Source organism: Adelges cooleyi, unplaced genomic scaffold, assembly GCF_023614345.1.
Source record: "Adelges cooleyi isolate 19-005CV unplaced genomic scaffold, UGA_ACOO_1.1 ACOO_flye_CR_arks_rails_tigmint_CR_PRNA_2, whole genome shotgun sequence".
In the NCBI taxonomy this organism is placed as follows: Eukaryota; Metazoa; Arthropoda; class Insecta; order Hemiptera; family Adelgidae; genus Adelges; species Adelges cooleyi.
This window is the reverse complement of record NW_026095860.1, coordinates 19,215-38,783: the sequence shown is the minus strand read 5'-3', so window position 1 is coordinate 38,783 and position 19,569 is coordinate 19,215. Positions and strand designations below refer to the sequence as shown.

General features: G+C 29.6%; 1 protein-coding gene and 1 long non-coding RNA gene across 2 annotated transcripts; both read right to left on the bottom strand.

Moving 5' to 3' along the window:
• Positions 1 to 6,102: 6,102 nt before the first annotated feature.
• Positions 6,103 to 6,731, bottom strand: LOC126833746 (uncharacterized). Its single transcript, XR_007685010.1, has 3 exons — positions 6,597 to 6,731; positions 6,342 to 6,530; positions 6,103 to 6,275 (listed from the first exon to the last, which is right to left on the bottom strand). It is a non-coding gene; the product is annotated as an uncharacterized LOC126833746 (long non-coding RNA).
• Positions 6,732 to 9,960: 3,229 nt separating this feature from the next.
• Positions 9,961 to 18,044, bottom strand: LOC126833790 (uncharacterized). The gene is made up of 9 exons (XM_050565334.1): positions 17,976 to 18,044; positions 16,023 to 16,112; positions 15,646 to 15,708; positions 14,074 to 14,144; positions 13,433 to 13,625; positions 12,429 to 12,475; positions 11,608 to 11,776; positions 10,409 to 10,473; positions 9,961 to 10,036 (listed from the first exon to the last, which is right to left on the bottom strand). Exons 1-8 carry the CDS (start codon positions 18,042 to 18,044, stop codon positions 10,423 to 10,425), a joined length of 753 nt encoding a protein of 250 aa, XP_050421291.1. The 3' UTR covers positions 9,961 to 10,036; positions 10,409 to 10,422.
• Between the last annotated feature and the right edge of the window lie 1,525 nt (positions 18,045 to 19,569).

Sequence of the window (19,569 nt, the reverse complement as noted above, 5' to 3'; positions counted from 1 at the left end):
GAACATGCCACATGAGCTCGTTCGCGGTTGCATCGACTAATGATTGGGTTTTTATTAAATACTAGAGCTTCGCTCTAGCTGGGGGCTCCGCCCCCAGGCCCCCGAGTCGGGCGGGTAGGTCACAGATTCCCGGTACTGTACCCGGCTACGCCGGGCACGCTCACGTCCCCTCGCTGCAAAGTATTTTCGGGGAGGTCACAGATTCCGAGGGGGGTGCCCGGCTGCACCGGCCACGGTGTCGAGCCATCGCAATACGTCTTAAAGGAATGACGTCATAATTCATGGTACCTATAGGCTGTATCTAGTAATCAGAATTCATACCTAGTTATGGACAAATATTTTGCAAGGCAAGTACTGATTAAGTGTAGAGTAAGTCTAGCTATGTATCTGTAATTTTTTTAAATTTTAAATTGAAAAGAATAGTCTAGAAGTTAGACGGTTAATAAATATCAAGTGTCCGGTGTTGCTTACTTGGGTTGTTACCACTTTTACCAATTTTTATGAACTACCAATGTCCAGTTCCTTATCAGCAGGCGGAATTCGTATTGAAAACTAATAAGGACGGCAGGTCTCCGAGTGTTTTAGCATTCGCTCGCTCGGCGCCGTCGCTTTGCTCCGCCAACTAAAAATATCCTAGGTTTGTAGGCTACAGTCTATGAGGAGGTAACAGGTTTAAAATTAAGTTTAAATTAAAATTTTAAAAAGTTAAAGAGGCTTGATAAGAAGCTGGCCATTGGGAAAAAGTGTATAATGGAAATTGTCTTTGGTAAAAGTTGTTATATTATAGACCACGTCATCAATATAGGCCGGTGTCATCCCGCTTAACTTTATGAGTTGAAAACAGATAAAAATGTCTAGAGGACAGTCAGCTAAATGTCTGTTAAGGTTTGCCTTTGTGAAACAAAATTTGTTTAAACATAGTATGTTATATGTCTGTACACAGCGGTTCCGAGGGGGGTGCCCGGCTACGCCGGCCACGGTGTCGAGTCAGCTCACTACGTTTTAAAGTATACCGTTATAATTCATCGTACCTTTATCCAGTAATCATAGTTCATACTTAGTTTCGGAAAAGTGTTTTGCAAGCTAAGTACCGGTTAACTGTAGTGCAAGTCTAGCTATCTGTCAGATCAGAAACGTCCTACTACTAAAGCGAGTGTGCTGCTTGCTTAAAGGACAATTTTTTTTTTTTTTAATTTGAATTGTTTGAGGTGTTGTTTACTTCACGGGCTTGGTAATAGCTATGGTTCAAAATAGAAAAAAATGTTTAGAGGTCAGTCTGTATATGTCTGATATGGTGTTTCTATGTGCAACAAAACTTTTTCAAACGTATACGTTATATGTCTAGATATTGGTTGAATTAAAATCCTTATTTGTTCAGAAATCACCGTCTATGCCATTATTCGGTAATGACGTACTGTACGTTTAGAATGTAACCAACAGCATAATGCATTAAATATGTATATTAAAGGTCTGGTGGTTTAACAGAAGTTCATAAGTGTTTAAGAATTCAAGAGTAAATCACATGAATGAAATGTCTAGTTTATATTAAAACTTAAAAGGGAAAGAAGTGAAGAGTGATAAATACATTATTATTGATCGACTATTTGGCAGAGCTTATAAAAATGTCCAAAGAGAGGTTAAATGAAATGTCTCGATGCAAATCTTTTAGTTTTTGGATCTGGACCTTTAATGCTAAAGGTACTTTGATACTTAAGGTCTGACGTTTGTTGGTGTATTAGAAGTTTAAAAGTGTGGAAGAATGATATGTTTGTGTGACGGTTACTTGGGAACTCAAGAGTACAAAACATGAATGAAATGTCTGAAATAATTTGTAGCAAATATTTTTGATTATTCGAGTGTCCGGCGGTGATTATAAAAACGGTCAGAGTACAAAATGATAATAATAATAATATTCAGTGCATAAAATACCTAAATTATTTGATACTTATCCAGACATATTTTATACATAATAGATAAATTGATATATACATTAATACTTTTTTAAGTAAACCATGAAAGGTATAAATCCATATGTTGATATATTTTTAGATGGCTAACCAACAATTCATCCTACTAAATGATAATAATCAAAAATTTTAAAATAATTTTATTTACTATACTTTTTTAGGGTGGAGCGAATACTTATATTATACTTCTATAAATAATAAAATAGTAAATTAAATGTCGATTTTCAATATAAATTTTAACCCTTTGAAGCACAGCATTTTTATCTCCGATTTTCTCTGAACATGATTATGAAGGTGGTAATAAATATATACCACTGCGCGAGAGTAGGCTATTTTTTGAAAAAGTGGTATATTACTTATACCACCATGCTTCAAAATGTTAAAATGCAATAAAATGATTTGAAATTAATATTTTATTTTTATGTTTTAATTATGCCCTATGTCTGAAATCACACCACAAAAAAAAAACAAAATAGTCAATATTAATAAGTATCTAATTTAGTTCAAGCTATATCAATAGCAGCTCAAAAAAAAATAAATATATATATATATACATACATATAATATAAAAAATTAACATTAAATAGTTAGTAAAAATAAATGTTCAGACAATTTTTTTGATTTTTGATTACTACTCACAAAAACGGTCTAAGAACACAAAATGTTGAACGCTAAAATAATCTAAAGACAACTGTTTTAAGAATTTATTAAGATGATATAGGGACTTTTGCTGATGCTTTTAAAAAACATACCTATAATTTTTTATAATAAGACTGTGTAAAAATGCATTTATTCGTTGGTTAAATAAGTATTATAAAGCCAGGGAGTAAAAACCGAAATGATTACAATAGCATAAGATGTTGCTATGTATAATGTGATTAAAATAAATTAGATCATGTAATACAGTTATTTCTTATTAGAGCGGAATGAACACATAGATATTTTATGTCAATAATGTATATAAATTTTAAGCACACAAAAGTAGCCCCAGGTGTATAAAACTAAAAATCGATTGTTTTTAGATCTGAACAATTTTTATTCAGTGCATCAAATATACTATTATTATTATTTAAAAAAAAATATTTTTCATTATATATATACAGGGTGATCCAACTAACGTAAGACACTCATTTTCTCGGAAAATATGAATATTTTGAAAAAACATTTTTTCCCATTTTTTTTAGGTATAAGTTTTACTATATTTTTCAATGCTTCGAAAATTTTTATTTTCATCCCTTATACGATAAAAAGGGTCTAAGTTCACGTTTTCAAATGGCAACATATGTTTTTAATTCCATAAATTTGTAGGCAAAAAATTTTAAAATATGTTATCGTTTGAATTTTTAATTTGTATCCATCTAGTCGTTAGCTATGACTTTGTAAAGATATTACATTTTCTCTTAAATATTGTTATATTTCTTTGGTATTCCAAAGACCGGGAGCCAATAAAATACTTATTTATGATCGCATTGTCCGATAGATGAGTACACAGATAACCAAACACAATACAATGTTTTGTGATATTTTGTTTGACCAGCGTTTCATATTTATAGATTACCGACTTTTCTAACACACCGTCATGACAGGTAGGTTGACAGACCTATATTGACAGCAGCTAACGAATGGCTATTTAACCACAACAATCAAAAACCGTGGTACAAGTTGGTTGATAACTGCTGCTATGATGATAATACAAAATATTATTATCATTAGTTATCATATTTTTCTACTATCTATGTTCTACATTCAACAAGTAACAGCACAGTACAACAGATCATCATTATGCTATTTAAAAATTATAATTTTTAGTTTTTATAGGTAGTAAACAATAGCTTTAAAATTTGGCTTACAATCTCATAAGTGCATACATTGAATGGACAAGCGTCGCGAAGCGTTACTATTATTTGTTTAGTTATGTTCAATTTATTCAAAATATGTTCTGTGCTCAAATAATTGTTTTAAACAATTTACACTAAATAAGGAATTTGGATTTAATTTGCTTACTATTTTAATTCTACAGTAAATATTTAAAATGTTGCTTATTTTACATTTAGACTAACTTTTTTTTATTATATAAACAACTTTATTAATAAAAAATAATGCAATAAAGTGGACTGTGTTTAAATGATTAAGATGTCTAAAGACTAGATGTTTGTAAACAGTGTTTTAGGAACCTACAACAAAATCACAGTTATGTTTGAAATTGTATTAATTATCGACTTAATTTAAGCCGGTAGTTCCAAACTGTGATTCAAAGTACTTTTACTTTTTTTTCTGATTTCCCATCCTGTTGGCAAAAAAGATTTGATTTTTCTGTAACGGTAAATTTTTCAACATCATTGATATTTCATTTTTTTTTAAGTCATATTATTTCTTATTAAGATCCCGTTAATAAAAATATGGATCAATAGTTTGTGACTCAATTACACAAAATCACACAGTGATACTCAAACTTCAGAAATAAAGTTAGGGTTTGTGTCACGCAAACATTAAATTATCAGAACTTTTTTATTTTATTAATAACTATTAAAATAAATAGTTTATATGTTTCTAATCTTTTTATTAGTACTTACTAATTATTATTATAACTTATAAGGTGTATAATGTTATAATAATAGTGATTCTAAAGCCTTTATAATAAAATATGTCTGTTTCATAAACTTCAAATTGAAAAGTTAATTCTTTTACAGTTGAATCTGCTATTTTGATTTTATGTATAATCAGTATTTTTTTATTTTTATTATTTTCTTCACTATTTAATATCTAGAAAATTAAAAGCTTAATAGATTTTAGTTGTTTAAAAAGAAAACCATTATTTGATATTTCCTTGTTTACTATACAAATTAAAGTATTGACATTATTAAACTATTATAACGGGTACGTTTTACTAAGATTATGTAAAAGTGGCAATATTAAATCAAAAATAGCCTTAGCTAATTTGTAGTATCTAAATTTAACAATTATTCTGTAATAAAACACATTTTTAAGGATTTAAATTTTATGGAAATTGTACGCGACAAGTTTGTCTGATTTTATACACATACATACATGTATACTATATTTATGTATAAATACAAATAATTATAAAATCAATTATACTAACTTATAATGCATAGTTGTTAAAAATAAAATTTGTTTACCTTTAATGATGCAAATAATGGTTAAAAGAATATTTGCTGTAATGCGTATGCGACAATTTTCCTACTTTAAAGAGTTAAAAAACAATTTTTATTAATTTTTACTGTGTACTTTACAAAATTTGAACATTGATAACACATAGTCAAACAATTGTGTTGATAAATTTCAACGACAAATATATAGTATAGTATAACATTTAAAGAACAATAATAATTTTTTGTCTGATAATATAAGTATTTAACTAATAAAATATTCATAAACTAATTATTAAAACAATAATAAATTTAAAAATTACAAATGTTACTATTTTGAAAATATTCAATCAAAAATATTAAACAAAAACAATATCTATACATTTGAAATTGTTCAACTTCTATAATACTGATTTAAATTTTTTTCTTTTTACAATCGTTGGTAATTAAACAAATCTAACAAAATCAAAATTCAATAAATAAAATTAACTATAAGAATTATCTTAGGCAAGTTCAAAAAAATAATTTACTTGATGTACTGAATTCATTAAATACAAATTAATAGAATTACTACTTTTTTAAAGAGAGAATTATTGTATATTAATAAATTTGATATAAAATTTAACTTTGATAGCCAAATACCTGTGTCAGTTATAGCTAAAACTTTATGATAAAATATCCGTAATGTATGTCAGACACACAATATATGGGTTATATCATTGTAAGAAATAACTAAACTGAAAGCAGACATTTGAACTACCTTAGATAAGTTTAATCAAATAAAAATAATATACTTACATATTATTATAAATATTGGTATAATCAAGAAGTGATTCCTTGTATGTAATAGTATGAAATTTATACATTAATTACTGATATTTAAAAAAAAATGAAACGGGTATATGAGTATTATCAACCCACATACACAAATACATGCATTAATAATTATTTTAAGTTAACACAACACACTTTTCATTCAAATTGCTTAGTGTTGATATAATACATTCACATTAAAAAATGTCACATTAGAAATAAATGTTTTATACTTATAATTTACACCTTGATATATAATTGTAAGGTCTTGGGTCCGATTGGAAAGACATTTCCATAGCAATTGATATGTCATACTCAAAACCAATTTTACATGATAACATTGGTTTTTAAAAGATGAAATATTTTCAGTAAAAAAGCATTCAACCTAAATTAAAAAAGCTAATTGACATCGTACTGTATTAAATTACCCATTAAACTCTAATAAACTTACCTATTAAATTAATGCTTTATATTTATAATTTACACCTTGATATAAAATTGTAAGGTCTTCAGTCTTGGGTCCAATTGAAAAGACATTTCCATAGTAATTGGTATAGCCTATTCTCAACGCCATAGATATTTCTGACATGATAACATTGATTTTTAAATGATAAAAGATTTTCGGAAAAAAGCATTCAACCTAAAATAAAAAAGCTAATTGTATTCGTATTGTATTAAATTATCTATTAAACTTTAATACACTTACCTATTAAATTAATGGTGTGTCCAAGAATGTAACGTCAAAATAAAGTCGAGAGCAAATATTATCAATTGATATATTTAAAAAATTATAAAATAACGAGTTATGACATAACTACAATAAGCATGCTATCATATTTACTATAAAGTATAATGTAAATTTACTAACATTTTTTAATTAAGTTTGCAATTTCTCATTTCACTAATGGAAAACGTGTGAACTTCGAAGTCGAAATTTGTTAGCGATGAGGTTATGTACAAATAATAAATATAATGCGATTTTGTACAAATAATAAAATATATTATGGGTACTGGTCATTCGATTATTCCGTGGTAACTGATGCATAGTTTAGATACTAGATTGTTATCCGAGATAACCAGCTAATGACTAGCTCCAGCTAGATTAGGTTAAAGTGTAAAGTCCGTTATCCGTAAGTCTACCTTTCGTCTAATAATGTATGGTTATTTATTATACCTGATTATGATACGGAAAGCGTTAACATCAAATTATTATTATATTTGATGTGATGACCGTCGTAATAAAACTACTTGTCTTTGTCGAATCGAATGAAATTATTAAGAAATATAGACAAAAATTCAAATCTTTACAAAGTCATAAACAGCGAACAAATGGATGAAAATTAAAAATTCAAACGCTAACATTTTTTTAGATTTTTTGTCTTCATATTTATGGAATTTAAAACATATGTTCCCATTTCAAAAAACGAGGTTCGTACTTATTTAACGTATAAGGGTTGAAGATAAAATTTTTCTAAATATTGAAAAATGTAGCTAAATATGTACCTAAAATTTTAGGAAAAAAAAAATTCGCAAAATATTCATACTTTCAGAGAAAATGAGTGTCTTACGTTAGTTGGATCACCCTGTATATTAATATTTTAACAACAATAAACTTTTTTTTAATTAATCCATGTATTATCTTATTTTTAGATAGGTAAATAAATGTTTTTCTACTAAATAATTTACAATAATACTTCCTAAAAAAAAAATTATCTGGAAAGTGAAATCACATACATGATTTAAAAAAATAAAGTTATATGTTTGTCAATTTCAAAGAATACAAACTATATTTTCAACTTTAATGACAATTATTAGATTTTTCTTAGCTTGAATTGTTGATTTCCACATAGCTTACCTACAATATATGAATTTTCCAAAGTTAAAATATTAAAACCACAAATTAAGTCAAAAAACAATTTTAAAAACCCCAAACGGTTAGTGATAGTACTCGATAGTGATCATACATATTTATATAGGTAAATCATCCTACTAAATGAAATAATTAAAATATATTCAAATAATGCCAATTTAACGTGAAATAATATATCATTAAAAAAAAATATATAAAAAAACTAAAATAATTTTTATTCTATGTAGTGATCATAATTGTACAGCTTTAACAAAAAAATTTGAAATAATTAATGTCTTAATTATTTGTACATTAGTATCGTATGTGTGTGCACGTTAAGAAACTAAAGCGTTAAGAGAAGTCGGTTAAGACACTGTATAATGAAAAAACAACTGTCAATTTAAATTAGGTTTGAGTATAGAGATTAGATAGGCACTAATTATTAAAAAATACTTCATAAATAACAAAAAATGAACTTCTACGGTGTAAGTTTTCTGTTGGCCGCAGGCAAATTAATCGGTGATGGCATAGGATAACAGTCTGTAACCAATGGTAACAATAATAACTACTTATTGTATTAATTAAAGACAGAGTAGATAGAAGTAGCAATCAATCTTCTAAACGGACACGCGTCGGTTATGATTTCACTATAGTATTGGCCTAAAACAAATAATTTACATATATATAAAATAAGTCAGTAAGTTATTTAGTAGTCAACAAATTTTTCAACAAAAAATATGAAATGTATCGTTATCACCACACACAGCGGTTTGAAAAAGATAAGAATTTTGTACATCTAATTAATTTGATAATTTGGTTTAAGCGAAATGTAATATACTACTATACTATATATTATTATATATATTCTAAATCTAAAAAACGTACCGACATCCAACGACGCATATTAATAGGTAATGTTTGCACACCGGGAAACACGTCGATTTCTCTTGAACGAAAACCGTGAGCGAATTACGGACAAATATGTAATTAATAATAACTATTATACGTTTAATATATAATTTTACGTATGTAATATAACAAACTACAAAGACAAACATTCACCAAAAAAAAACAAAACACGCCGTTCGCCGTTTTTAATTTTCATTATTATATATATGATAACGTTTGACACACCGGGAAACACTATTGAATAAAAAACCACGTATGACAATGAACAACAGTGTAATTAATAATAATAATAATAATTTTACGTTTAATTTAAGGAAAGTACAAACTCGGCAATAAAAACAACACACGCCGTCACCGTTATTATTTGATACGATAACGTTGTGACATGATAAAAACGCGCGCCAACGCCACGCGCTGCCCAAGCCGCCTTTATGCTTGTCCATGAGCCAGATGTATTATACGAATCCCATGGAAGAGACGATTAGGCGACTGGCGGGACGTCGGCTATTTGAATTGACATTTTATTATTATGATTATATGATTATATTATATGATTATATTATATTAATATATTTTGTGATATAGACACAGTGCCATTTCCCAGTATACACACTTATAGAAATAGGCATATTGTATAGACTTAAAAATAAAAACTGATTTCATGATTAGATACAGATAAACACACAATCGTCAACGGTCAACCCATGTTATATTTTTCTAATTTATTACCATTATTAACTTATTTTACGATCGTCGTATCCACTTGTCTGTTGTCAAGTCGTATAAAAACAACATGACAACGGAAAATTTATAAATAGTGCAGCAATACTATAATAGGGCGATAGACTCTACGATTTTGAAATTGAAAATCACCTTAACAATAAATATTATCACAACCCCGTTAGTCTAAAAACATTTTATAAATAGTAGCATTTCTTTCAGTTCTAGTTATATATAGTAAAATATTGTAATATTAAAAATTATTTGCCACCCTTGAGAAATTGCCGCCCTAAGCACTAGCTTATAGTGTTTACTGGGAAATACGGCACTGCATGTACAATGCAGTTATTTAGGAAAAATAATTCCTATTGAACTAATATATTCTGACCACAGTATTTTATACGACCAAGTTTCTGATAGTATCAAATCCTTAGGACATCTTGAAAGTTTAATATTAAAGTTTCAAGAAAAATATATATGTAAAGGAGTTGATATAAAAGAATGAAATATTATACTTAAAACACAAGTTACAAATATTGATACTTTAATAATAATTGACATAATAATTGTGGTTGGACCCTGGTGTTATTCACCAGGATCACTACTGTTGCGGGCCTAGTCTGGTCATGTGTCGTTCATGATGATGGTTGATGTTGATGTCCAATATGCTGTAAATAGATTTAGTTCGACATAAAATTAGAAAAAAATAATAGAGACATTAAAGATTGACGAAGAATTATTTACAGTATACAAATATGTAAAGACGAGTTAGCCGAAAGAGTTAGAAATTAATATTAAATATTCTGTTAAACTAAGAAATATTAAGAATCCTTTTAAGTGGGCTGATTTCAAGGAGTTTTATTTAGGCAATAACTAAGAATAAATTGTTTTTTAAAAAATGTACACCGTGTCAATTTATTGACAGATTTATTTGTAAAAGTATTATTATTGTTGGAATGAAATCCTTATTCAAAAACGTATCAAAATAAAATTGGTTTTAATATTTTTAAAATATGAAAAAAAAAAAATGATATACTTACTTATGTAAATGGGCCTAACACTCGAATAGTCCTGGCCGTGGCTCTCTGATATTAACACTTCGTTTCTGAAAATTAATTTTTTTTAAATCAGGCTCATATTTATTATAGTTTCCAGGAACTCTAGGGTGTAAGAACTAAGATCTGAGACACAAATGTTAAGAGGGAAATAGACAACTGTAAATAATAATATACAAATATAAATCATAATAATTGTATTGGTTTTATGCAGACTTCCAAGCTTCTGTCAGACGAAAATATTTATAGTTTAATTGGTGGTAATTTTTTAAAAAAATGTACATGAGTTATCAGGTTTGATCTAGAGCTGAAACAGTTAAATGGCTGCGGGGAAAAAAGATCAATGTCAATTATTGTTTATTCTGAGAAAATCATGTTTTTAACTTCAAAACGTAATACATTTTGCCTGTATGTCTAAATTTCCGGCGGTCGTTACTCTCGATTAATCTGTTTTTTTCCTTGATTCGAGTGCATGAAAAATACAATACGTCAATACAAATAATTTGATACCAAAATCTTATTTTCAAAAAAAAAAATTGACATTGATCTGTTTTCCCCCCAGCCCCTTCAGTTTTTTAAATAATACAAAGGCATTTCTATAGTGAACAATTGTGAACTCGAATATTGCATTAGGAAAACTATATGAAATGCAGTTTAATGACGTTGTCGAGTTCATAGGGAAGTGTGACGATTTAGTAGTTGACTCTGAAGAAAAGGTACATTATTCTATTTACTAGTAAAAATACTTAATTATTTTAATGAAGGTTGTATACTTAAATACAAAATGTAAATTTTAGATATTTGATTTTATCATTGGTTGGGTAAGCGTTAACACGAATGAACGAAATCACTTGTTACTAGAATTAATGAAACACAAACGGTTGCATTTAATTTCAAAAGTGGAACTTCGTCAAATTTGTAATGAAACTTTAGTGGGAAAAAAACAATATTAATTTATTTTAATGATGTCACTCTAAAACTGTATGGTATTCACATGTAGGTAATACATTTTTTTATTTATATTTTGAATATGCCCAGCAGCGTACACCTCTAATTTGTTATACATAATACTAAATGTAATAGTTGAATTATTGTTGGACCGTTTGAACGAGCTGTTGTTTGGCTCTGCTCTACTAGTAAACCATATCTTATCAAATATAGCCGGCATACAGGGCCGTACTCACCTGGATACGATCTTTAAGATGAACTAAAAATGATCTGATAACGAGGTTTCTTGAAATACTCCTATTTATCCTTTTTTTGTTCACGCCATGGTTGCCATATAATTGTTGTCTGTCCGCTTCAATTGTCCTTTGTAAATTTCTCTTTTTATCTTTAATTTCTTCATGTAACCTTGAAATTTACAAATTTTATAACATTAAAATGATGCTATACTATATTCAGAATAAGAACAGGCTTCGGCGGCCGACCAGTTTTCGTCGGGCGGCGGTCAGGCACCGCCCACTTTACATTTCGTCTGTAGCCCCCACCGGCGGCAGTGTTCGTGCCGCCGAAGCCTGTTCTTATTCTGATTAGAGTATATGTTCTAACACATTTTATTTTTTTATATTGAAAAGTATATTTGCCAAATGTATTCAAATTGAGGGGAAGTAGTCATGTGACTAACAGTTCCCCCTCATTGGTTCTGTATATTTAATAGAATGTATTTAAATGTACATTTTTTGTAAAAATAAAAATAAATTTGATAATTTTTAAAAAACGAAAATTTTTGAAGCTTTTGTGGATTTTGAACATTGTTTATTATTAATTAATTTTTAAATCAAATTGCACCCCTGTCACCCCATCGAATATTATAGATTAATTACGACGTGACGGTACTTTTGTAGATGATTATATCAAATTTAGTTGTCCAACTATATTTATGTTCAGTAACCCACCAAATGAAATCCAATGAAAAATCTTTCATAGGTTTTGAAAATTGTTTGTCAATAATGAATTTATTATGAATTATGAAACCGCTGACAAAATGTCTAAAAAAACTTACCGCTCTAATTCCATTTCTGCCGTAGACGGCAAAGCGTCCTCTGCAGTCTGAAATATATAAAAAATTAAATAATTAGTGTAAACTTAATGTGTAATAATATACTATTTTAATTACTCTATTATAATTGTACAAATCAAATTGTTTTTTTTAAATATTTTACTGCAAGTGTATAGGATCATGGTACATAAAATGTGCAACCCGGACCGCTCTTATTCTGAATAGAGTATTGAAATAGTAGAAAATATCGCAGACAAGTTGGGTATAAAATTGTCAGTAACTAAAGCTTTTCGTACGCTTTCAAACATTTTAAATAAACCAAAAAAAATCACAAGATGTCACGAGGGTGATCAATACCAAATTAACAATCCTGCGGGGTCACAACCAGCAGAGTCTACAAATGCGATCGATAAAAATCAAAATTATCTACTGGATGGCAAATATTACAAAATACTGTCGGTTGACGGATCAAAAATTACTGTTAACTGTCAAATTATTTTTATTATTTGTGTTAGATAGATATACTATTATATAAACTTTGGAAAAATATGTTAAGTGTAATATTTGTTTGCGGTTTTAAAAGTAATTCATTTGTAGCAGTTATCAAATTTTAATATTTAATTCTCTGCTAAGTATATATCATAAAAGTATATAAGTATTTATATAAAATGTTCACTCATACATTTTCGTATAACATATTTTATGAAGGTTAAAATATAATTTATCTATTTTTCATCTAGATAAAATTGTATTTATCTTTTATCTTTTAGCTGGATAAATGTTAAATGAATAATTCAATATCTTATCTAGATGATATATTACTCAATTGTCCGTTATCTTATCTAGATAACTTTATAGTTTTTATAGAAAAAAAAATGACAGCAAGTCAATTATGTGTCGGCTGGACCCCTTTTTCGCAAAAAAACAGGTGCGTCGAATAGCCGACAAAACGGCCCGTGCCAAGCGAACCGAGCATAAATGTAGTCGGCATACAGGGCCGTACTTACCTCAGGACCACTTTCCAGATCTTCTATAAAAATTTTTAAATCTTGACATTTGGACAAACACAATCTTAATTTTTTATTTCTGGCCCTTGTTAGAGGGCTATTTTCGGTTACTGCTAAAAGCCTTATTTCTTCGTAATATTGTTGACATTTGGCTATCACATGTTGCTTTTCTTCTATTAGTATGTTTTTAATCCTTTAAATTTACAAATTTCAAAACATTAAAAAGATGTACAAACACAGGTTATTAGGAAATAGATAAGCATGCAAAACCAAATAGTTAATACTAATTTCATTTAGAACTGTATTCAAGCTGTATAAGGTTAGTAAGTACTTATGTTCTAACATATTTTATTTTCTTATTTTGAAAAGTATATTTTCCAAATATATTCAAATTGAGGGAAAGTAGTCGTGTGACTAACAGTTCCCCCTCATTGGTTCTTTATACTTAATATATTGTATTTAAATGTACATTTTTTATAAAAAATAAATTTTATAATTTTTTAAAAACGAAAATTTTTGAAGCTTTTGTGGATTTTGATTATTGTTTATCATTAAAGAATTTTTTTAAATTTTATATAAATAGTTATTTTTAAAGAACCTGAAATTATGAAACCGCTGACAAAATGTCTAAAAAGACTTACTGCTCTAATTCCTCGGACGCTTCAGTGGCCGTGGCCAACCGGTCATTTAACGGCAAAGCGTCCCTTGCAGTCTGAAATGTATAAAAAATTAAATAATTAGTGTAAACTTAATGTGTAATAGTATACTATTTTAATTAGTCTATTATAATTGTACAAACCAAATTGTTTTTTTTTTAAATATTTTACTGGAAGTTTATAGGATCATGGTACGTAATATGTAAAAACAGATTGACAGGTAAGCCAACCTATAATGACCTCCACTCCCTTAATCTATTGAAGAAGTTCAATTAGTTCTTGACGAACGCGGTGTTCAAACAAATAGATAAGAGTTATTTGTATTAATAAACAACAAGGAGTTCAAATGTGTAGTTTTCAGTTGCGTTTCTAATTTAAATACTCTTGCAATAACAAAATGGTTTTCCATGGGCGGTACATTTTCATACTACCCTAATTACTTCACACAAATGTTTACAATACATGGTTTTATCAACGGCTATTATATAACACTCGTTATATGTTTACTATCCAATAAAAGTACAATATCTTGCACTTTTTGCCTAAAATCAATTTGTGAATATGGTTTTCAAAACAATATTACGATATCACCGTCCGATGTTGTAATAGATTTCGAGAAAACTATTCATTTTTCATGTAAAACTGTTTCGCCTTTAGATAAAGTTACACGGATGTCGCTTTTATCTAACACTATCGTGGAATAAAAATATCCAGCAAAACGGCTTGAGAATTGACTACAAAGATAAGAACAGTGATATTAGAAGGTGAATAGTTCAATGCTATGGTATACCATTTCTAAGCCCAGAAAGTGTATCTGAGTATTCTGTAATTCAAGTTTTTATACTATACACCCAGAAATTGTTATGTTTATAGAAAAAATAAAATAAATACAGTTAGAAACTTACATTAAATTAAATAGTTTAATTTAAAAATTTTAATATCAGTGCTCTAAGACCAAACAAAAACGAAAAAATTGCAAAATATTCAATCATTTAAATTCAATAAAACAAATTCAAGATTTAAACAAATATCAAAAAAAATTATCAGACTTTTATGCTATCAGCGTTTTGTTTATAGAGCCTCTCATTCTGATTATAATGTAACAATAAAATTGTTTATTATACAAGTGCTAAAACAGCAATACACGGAAATTAAATTGAAATTATTAGCAACCTCTCAGCTACGGAGCGCCAGCTGGTGTTTAATCAAAAAAATCTACTGGATCAGAGCGTAGTCAAATCAAGAGCTCGCGAGGCCCTTTTTTCCTCTTGGCAGACAAGATGGAACGCGTCCCCCAATGGACGGTGGACCCACCGATTGATCACCGGTATTAAATCATGGCACGACAGAAAGCACGGTGAAATAAACTTCCACCTAACGATGAGGGCTGGGGGGTGAAATGACTAACATTTGTGCCACCCCCCAGTCTTTGATATAATGTAAGAAAAAAAAAAAAATTAGGTTAGGTTAGGAAATTAGCTTATAAGCATTTATTGATTGTAAAAAAAGGTGAAAAAAAATTTGGCCATAGTCAATTTTTTAGTATTTTAGACTTACCAAATCCGGCTTTGGTCCACGTGGGACCTCTTCGACCTCCTCGTCTAATTGTCTCTCTTCTCCCTAAACGCAAAAAAGCTAATTAATACAATATTTAAATATATGTAAATAACAACTCAAGGTTTAATATTTCTCTACTCCAGTTTTGGCATATTTTTTTTTTATTACAACTGTAATAGACTACCACAGCTTTTGGGGCGTACAATCGTTAGGTTAGGTTAGGTTAGGTTAGCTTATAAGCATTTATGGATTGTAAAAAAAGGGGGAAATGTAAATAGACACTGTATCATTGCATTTGTTTATTAAAAGATGATAACATTATTTTCAGCTAATTCATAAAATAACAATGTTACTAACAAGAAGAAGAAGAGACTTACCTTATATTCAGAAGACTGTTCCAAACTTTCTACAGAAGCTTCAGCGTAATGTGTGTTTGGTAAGGTTGCCTTAGCGTTTTGGTTATCATCCTAGGTTAACATAAATAATAACACATGTATAATTAGTTGAAAAAATATAATAAAATTGTAAGCTCAATAAGTCGCGAAGCGACCGAACAAACCTTTTAGAAAACACGACAAGATATGTACTATATACAATATTATAACACTGTGTAATAGTAAGTCTAGAGGCAGGAAGTGAGTTCTTGTAGTAAATATACACACATACACACCCCGATTAAGAGACTAATTTATAAATATTTAAAATAGCCATTCACCGTTACTTCCCCCTTGTTTTTCTTCTATTACAAATCTATTCCAAGAATTTTCCAAAATCATTGTGGGCAGAGGCAGTTAACTTAGCAATGTTTGTGTTAAAACGCACAGGTAATTCGGGTCAAGTAAGCAAATCTCCTTATGAATTATGGTTCGAAAAATCATGTAAAATAGACAAGTACATAGTAGGTAAAATATACAAATCCTATACCTATACCTAGTTTGCTAACTATCAAATAACAAAACAAAGTAGCTCCTATTGTACCGTTATTCCGCTTCTAGTCCTATATTACTTCACGGTAATTATATTGATCAGTGTACCTGAAAAGTTTAGAATGTAAAAAAAATATATATAGAAATAATTTAAGTAAAATTGTATGTTGTAATTATTATGATTACTTTCTGGACGTGGTTTACGGCCGTTTACCTTGGCTGACTAAGTATAAAGAAGAAAATTAACTATCAATATTAATGTTCTTATATTCTTAGAACATCCCTGTTCGCATACATAAGTTTATGAGGAAAATATACAAGTAATCGACTCCTATCAGTATAATGTGTTATTTAATTAGAAATATTGAAGTCGTAAGTATAGGTTGTACCTATAATAAAATACGTTTAGAGTTTTTTGTTACTTCTGCTAATAAAATAAAATGTAATAAACTCTTCATATTTACTTTTTGGAATTCCTATTTAAAATTAAACATAATATTTGTACTATTGTTTTATTATACCAAATAGTAGATACATTTTTTGTAATTAGATCCGAAAAATAAATCTTTAATAATATGGTCTTATCTATAATTATCTCACTTATCTCTTATCGGCGATTGTAAACTGCGCCCAAGGCACAGGTAAACACAAAATCATACAATATGTAAACTGCGACCGAGTTTTTATCAAGTGTAAAAAGGTTACATGTTAACTGCGCCCGAGTTCTTATCGAGTGAAGTTAAGGTTCATTTATACTATTTAATTTAATGTAGGTATGTTTCTATTAAAATTGCTTTTAACTTTTCTAAAAACATAAAAATATTTGGATGAGTTGTTTAAAAACTAGAACTAAAATGGGTATGGAATGACTCGCATGCATTGATGGTCAAAAATGGCTCTTCTGATGCTTGAGCCATATTTCAGGTGGATACTGACTTCTTCACACTATAATAATCTACTAAATAATTCGCAAACGTGTCACTCTTTCGTCGTCGGGCTTAGATATCATTAAATAATTTATAAAATACTCAGATACACTGTTATGAACCCCTGAAATATTTAGTATTAATTAGAGTAGTGTATAAGTTATATTAATATTTCGCAATTGGAGCAACAGAGTATCATGCGTAGACGCGGTCGGCCTAAAAGAATGTGTCTATTATTTTAAAACCGGGGAAAATCTATAGTATCTAATTACAGACCAAAAGCAAAACTCGCTCCAATTCTTAAGCTTTTAGGAAAACTCATAATGTCCACTCTCGCACAGACATTTAAAAATACCTTAGACTCCAATCGACATGGTTTTTATCTGGCAGGTCGACCGACACTAATTAGATTTGTTTTGTATCTAACTTAATAAAATCTACGGAAATTGGCCTTCAAGTAGACGTTATATATATATACAGATTTTAGTAAGGCGTTCGACTCTGTTAACCATTCAATCCTTATTTCTAAACTTAAATCCATAGGCATCTCTGATCCTCTTCGATCCTGGTTTAGCTCTTACCTGTCAAACAGATGTCAACAAGTTAAAGTAAACGACCATCTATCCTCACGTTTTCCTACTACCTCTGGAGTTCCCCAAGGCGGTCACATTTCTCCTCTCCTATTCCTTATTTTTATTATGGACATTGTTATACACAGTTAGATTAATATAAATAATAATATTCGCTGATGTTTGTTATGAAACCCAAATTACACGAATGACAAGTTGTGCCGGCGTAGCACTCGCGTATGGTAGCCAATTGCACCATGTGTTGCATGGAGTTTGTTTGGTCAACACTAGGCGTGTCTGAATAATTAGAAGCAGGAGATAACTCATTTTCTTTTTGGCCGTGTGGCCATATCTGATCATTGTGCCTTAGTCAGAACCATCATTTAAAACTACTTTATGAGTATTATGACTAATATTATCAGTAATTGTACCCTTCGGCCAATTTTCACCTGTTTTTCTGTAATCTTTAACTAACACACCATCCCCCTTATCTAAATTTAAGTCTCTTTTACCCCCGTTTTTTATTTGTGTTACTTGATTATTAATAGCTACTTCGTTGGTGTTTGGTATTAATAAACCAAATAGTGTTTGTGTCGAATGACCCAACATGAGTTGAGCGGGAGATTCGTGTGTTGTCGGGTGAGAAGGGACTCCTGTTAAATGCCTAATACCTAGTTTTTTACAGGCGTGAAAAGGCGTGCATTCGGACTTTACTTCAACGTCGGACTTGTTTCATGCTATAAAGAAGATGGCCGTCATATGTCTGATGTAATTTTTAAAAAATGAAATGGCACTCACTTACATATCATAAAATATTAATAAAATGTTTGTACATCTAAAATATACTGAGTTATGTCTATCTATTTTTGACCCTACTCGTTGGCAGCGGGGGCACGCTGCACCTTAACTATCGATTCATTGTTTTTCACAAACGCGTCGTACGCAAACACACGGTGAACGACACTCCACTGCGCTATAGTGATAACTAAATGACATTATCTGACGGATCGAATGAGCTTATCTAGACCTGCCTACTCCCATTCAATGTTGAGAAAAACCCATCTATTTTTGTCCCTATTTCCGTGGCCCACCCTGTATTATATTGTATTAAACTTATATATATATATATATATACGTTATAATAATAATGTACGATTGTGTTAAATGAAAGCGACATCCATGTATGTTTATCCGAGGCCAAATAGCGAGCGAGTGCTAAAACACTCGGATATCTGCCGTCCTCATTCATTCTGCCCCCTCGTCATGGCAATTTATGCAATTTGGTAAAAGTGGTAGAAACCCTAAAATGTTAATATTCCCGTGATTTTATTGATTCGGACGCTGTTTGCATTTCATACCGATGACGAGAAGCTGGGCGCAGCTTACATGCAGGTACTAACCTTTTTCCACTTGATAAAAACTCGGGCGCAGTTTACACATACGTTTTTTAAACCAAATTATAAACGAGGCGCGGTTTACGTATGCCCAAAAACTCAATAGATA

What these genes read in the sequence shown, in the direction of transcription:
- LOC126833790 (XM_050565334.1), bottom strand. Translation starts at nt 18,044, where the DNA reads ATGCCTATGGATTTAAGTTTAGAAATAAGGATTGAATGGTTAACAGAG. An exon ending in GCGTCCGAGGAATTAGAGCA is followed by an intron (nt 13,626 to 14,073) that starts GTAAGTCTTTTT and finishes GTAAATTTAAAG; the next exon opens with GATTAAAAACATACTAATAG. An exon ending in ATCTGGAAAGTGGTCCTGAG is followed by an intron (nt 12,476 to 13,432) that starts GTAAGTACGGCC and finishes TATATATTTCAG; the next exon opens with ACTGCAGAGGACGCTTTGCC.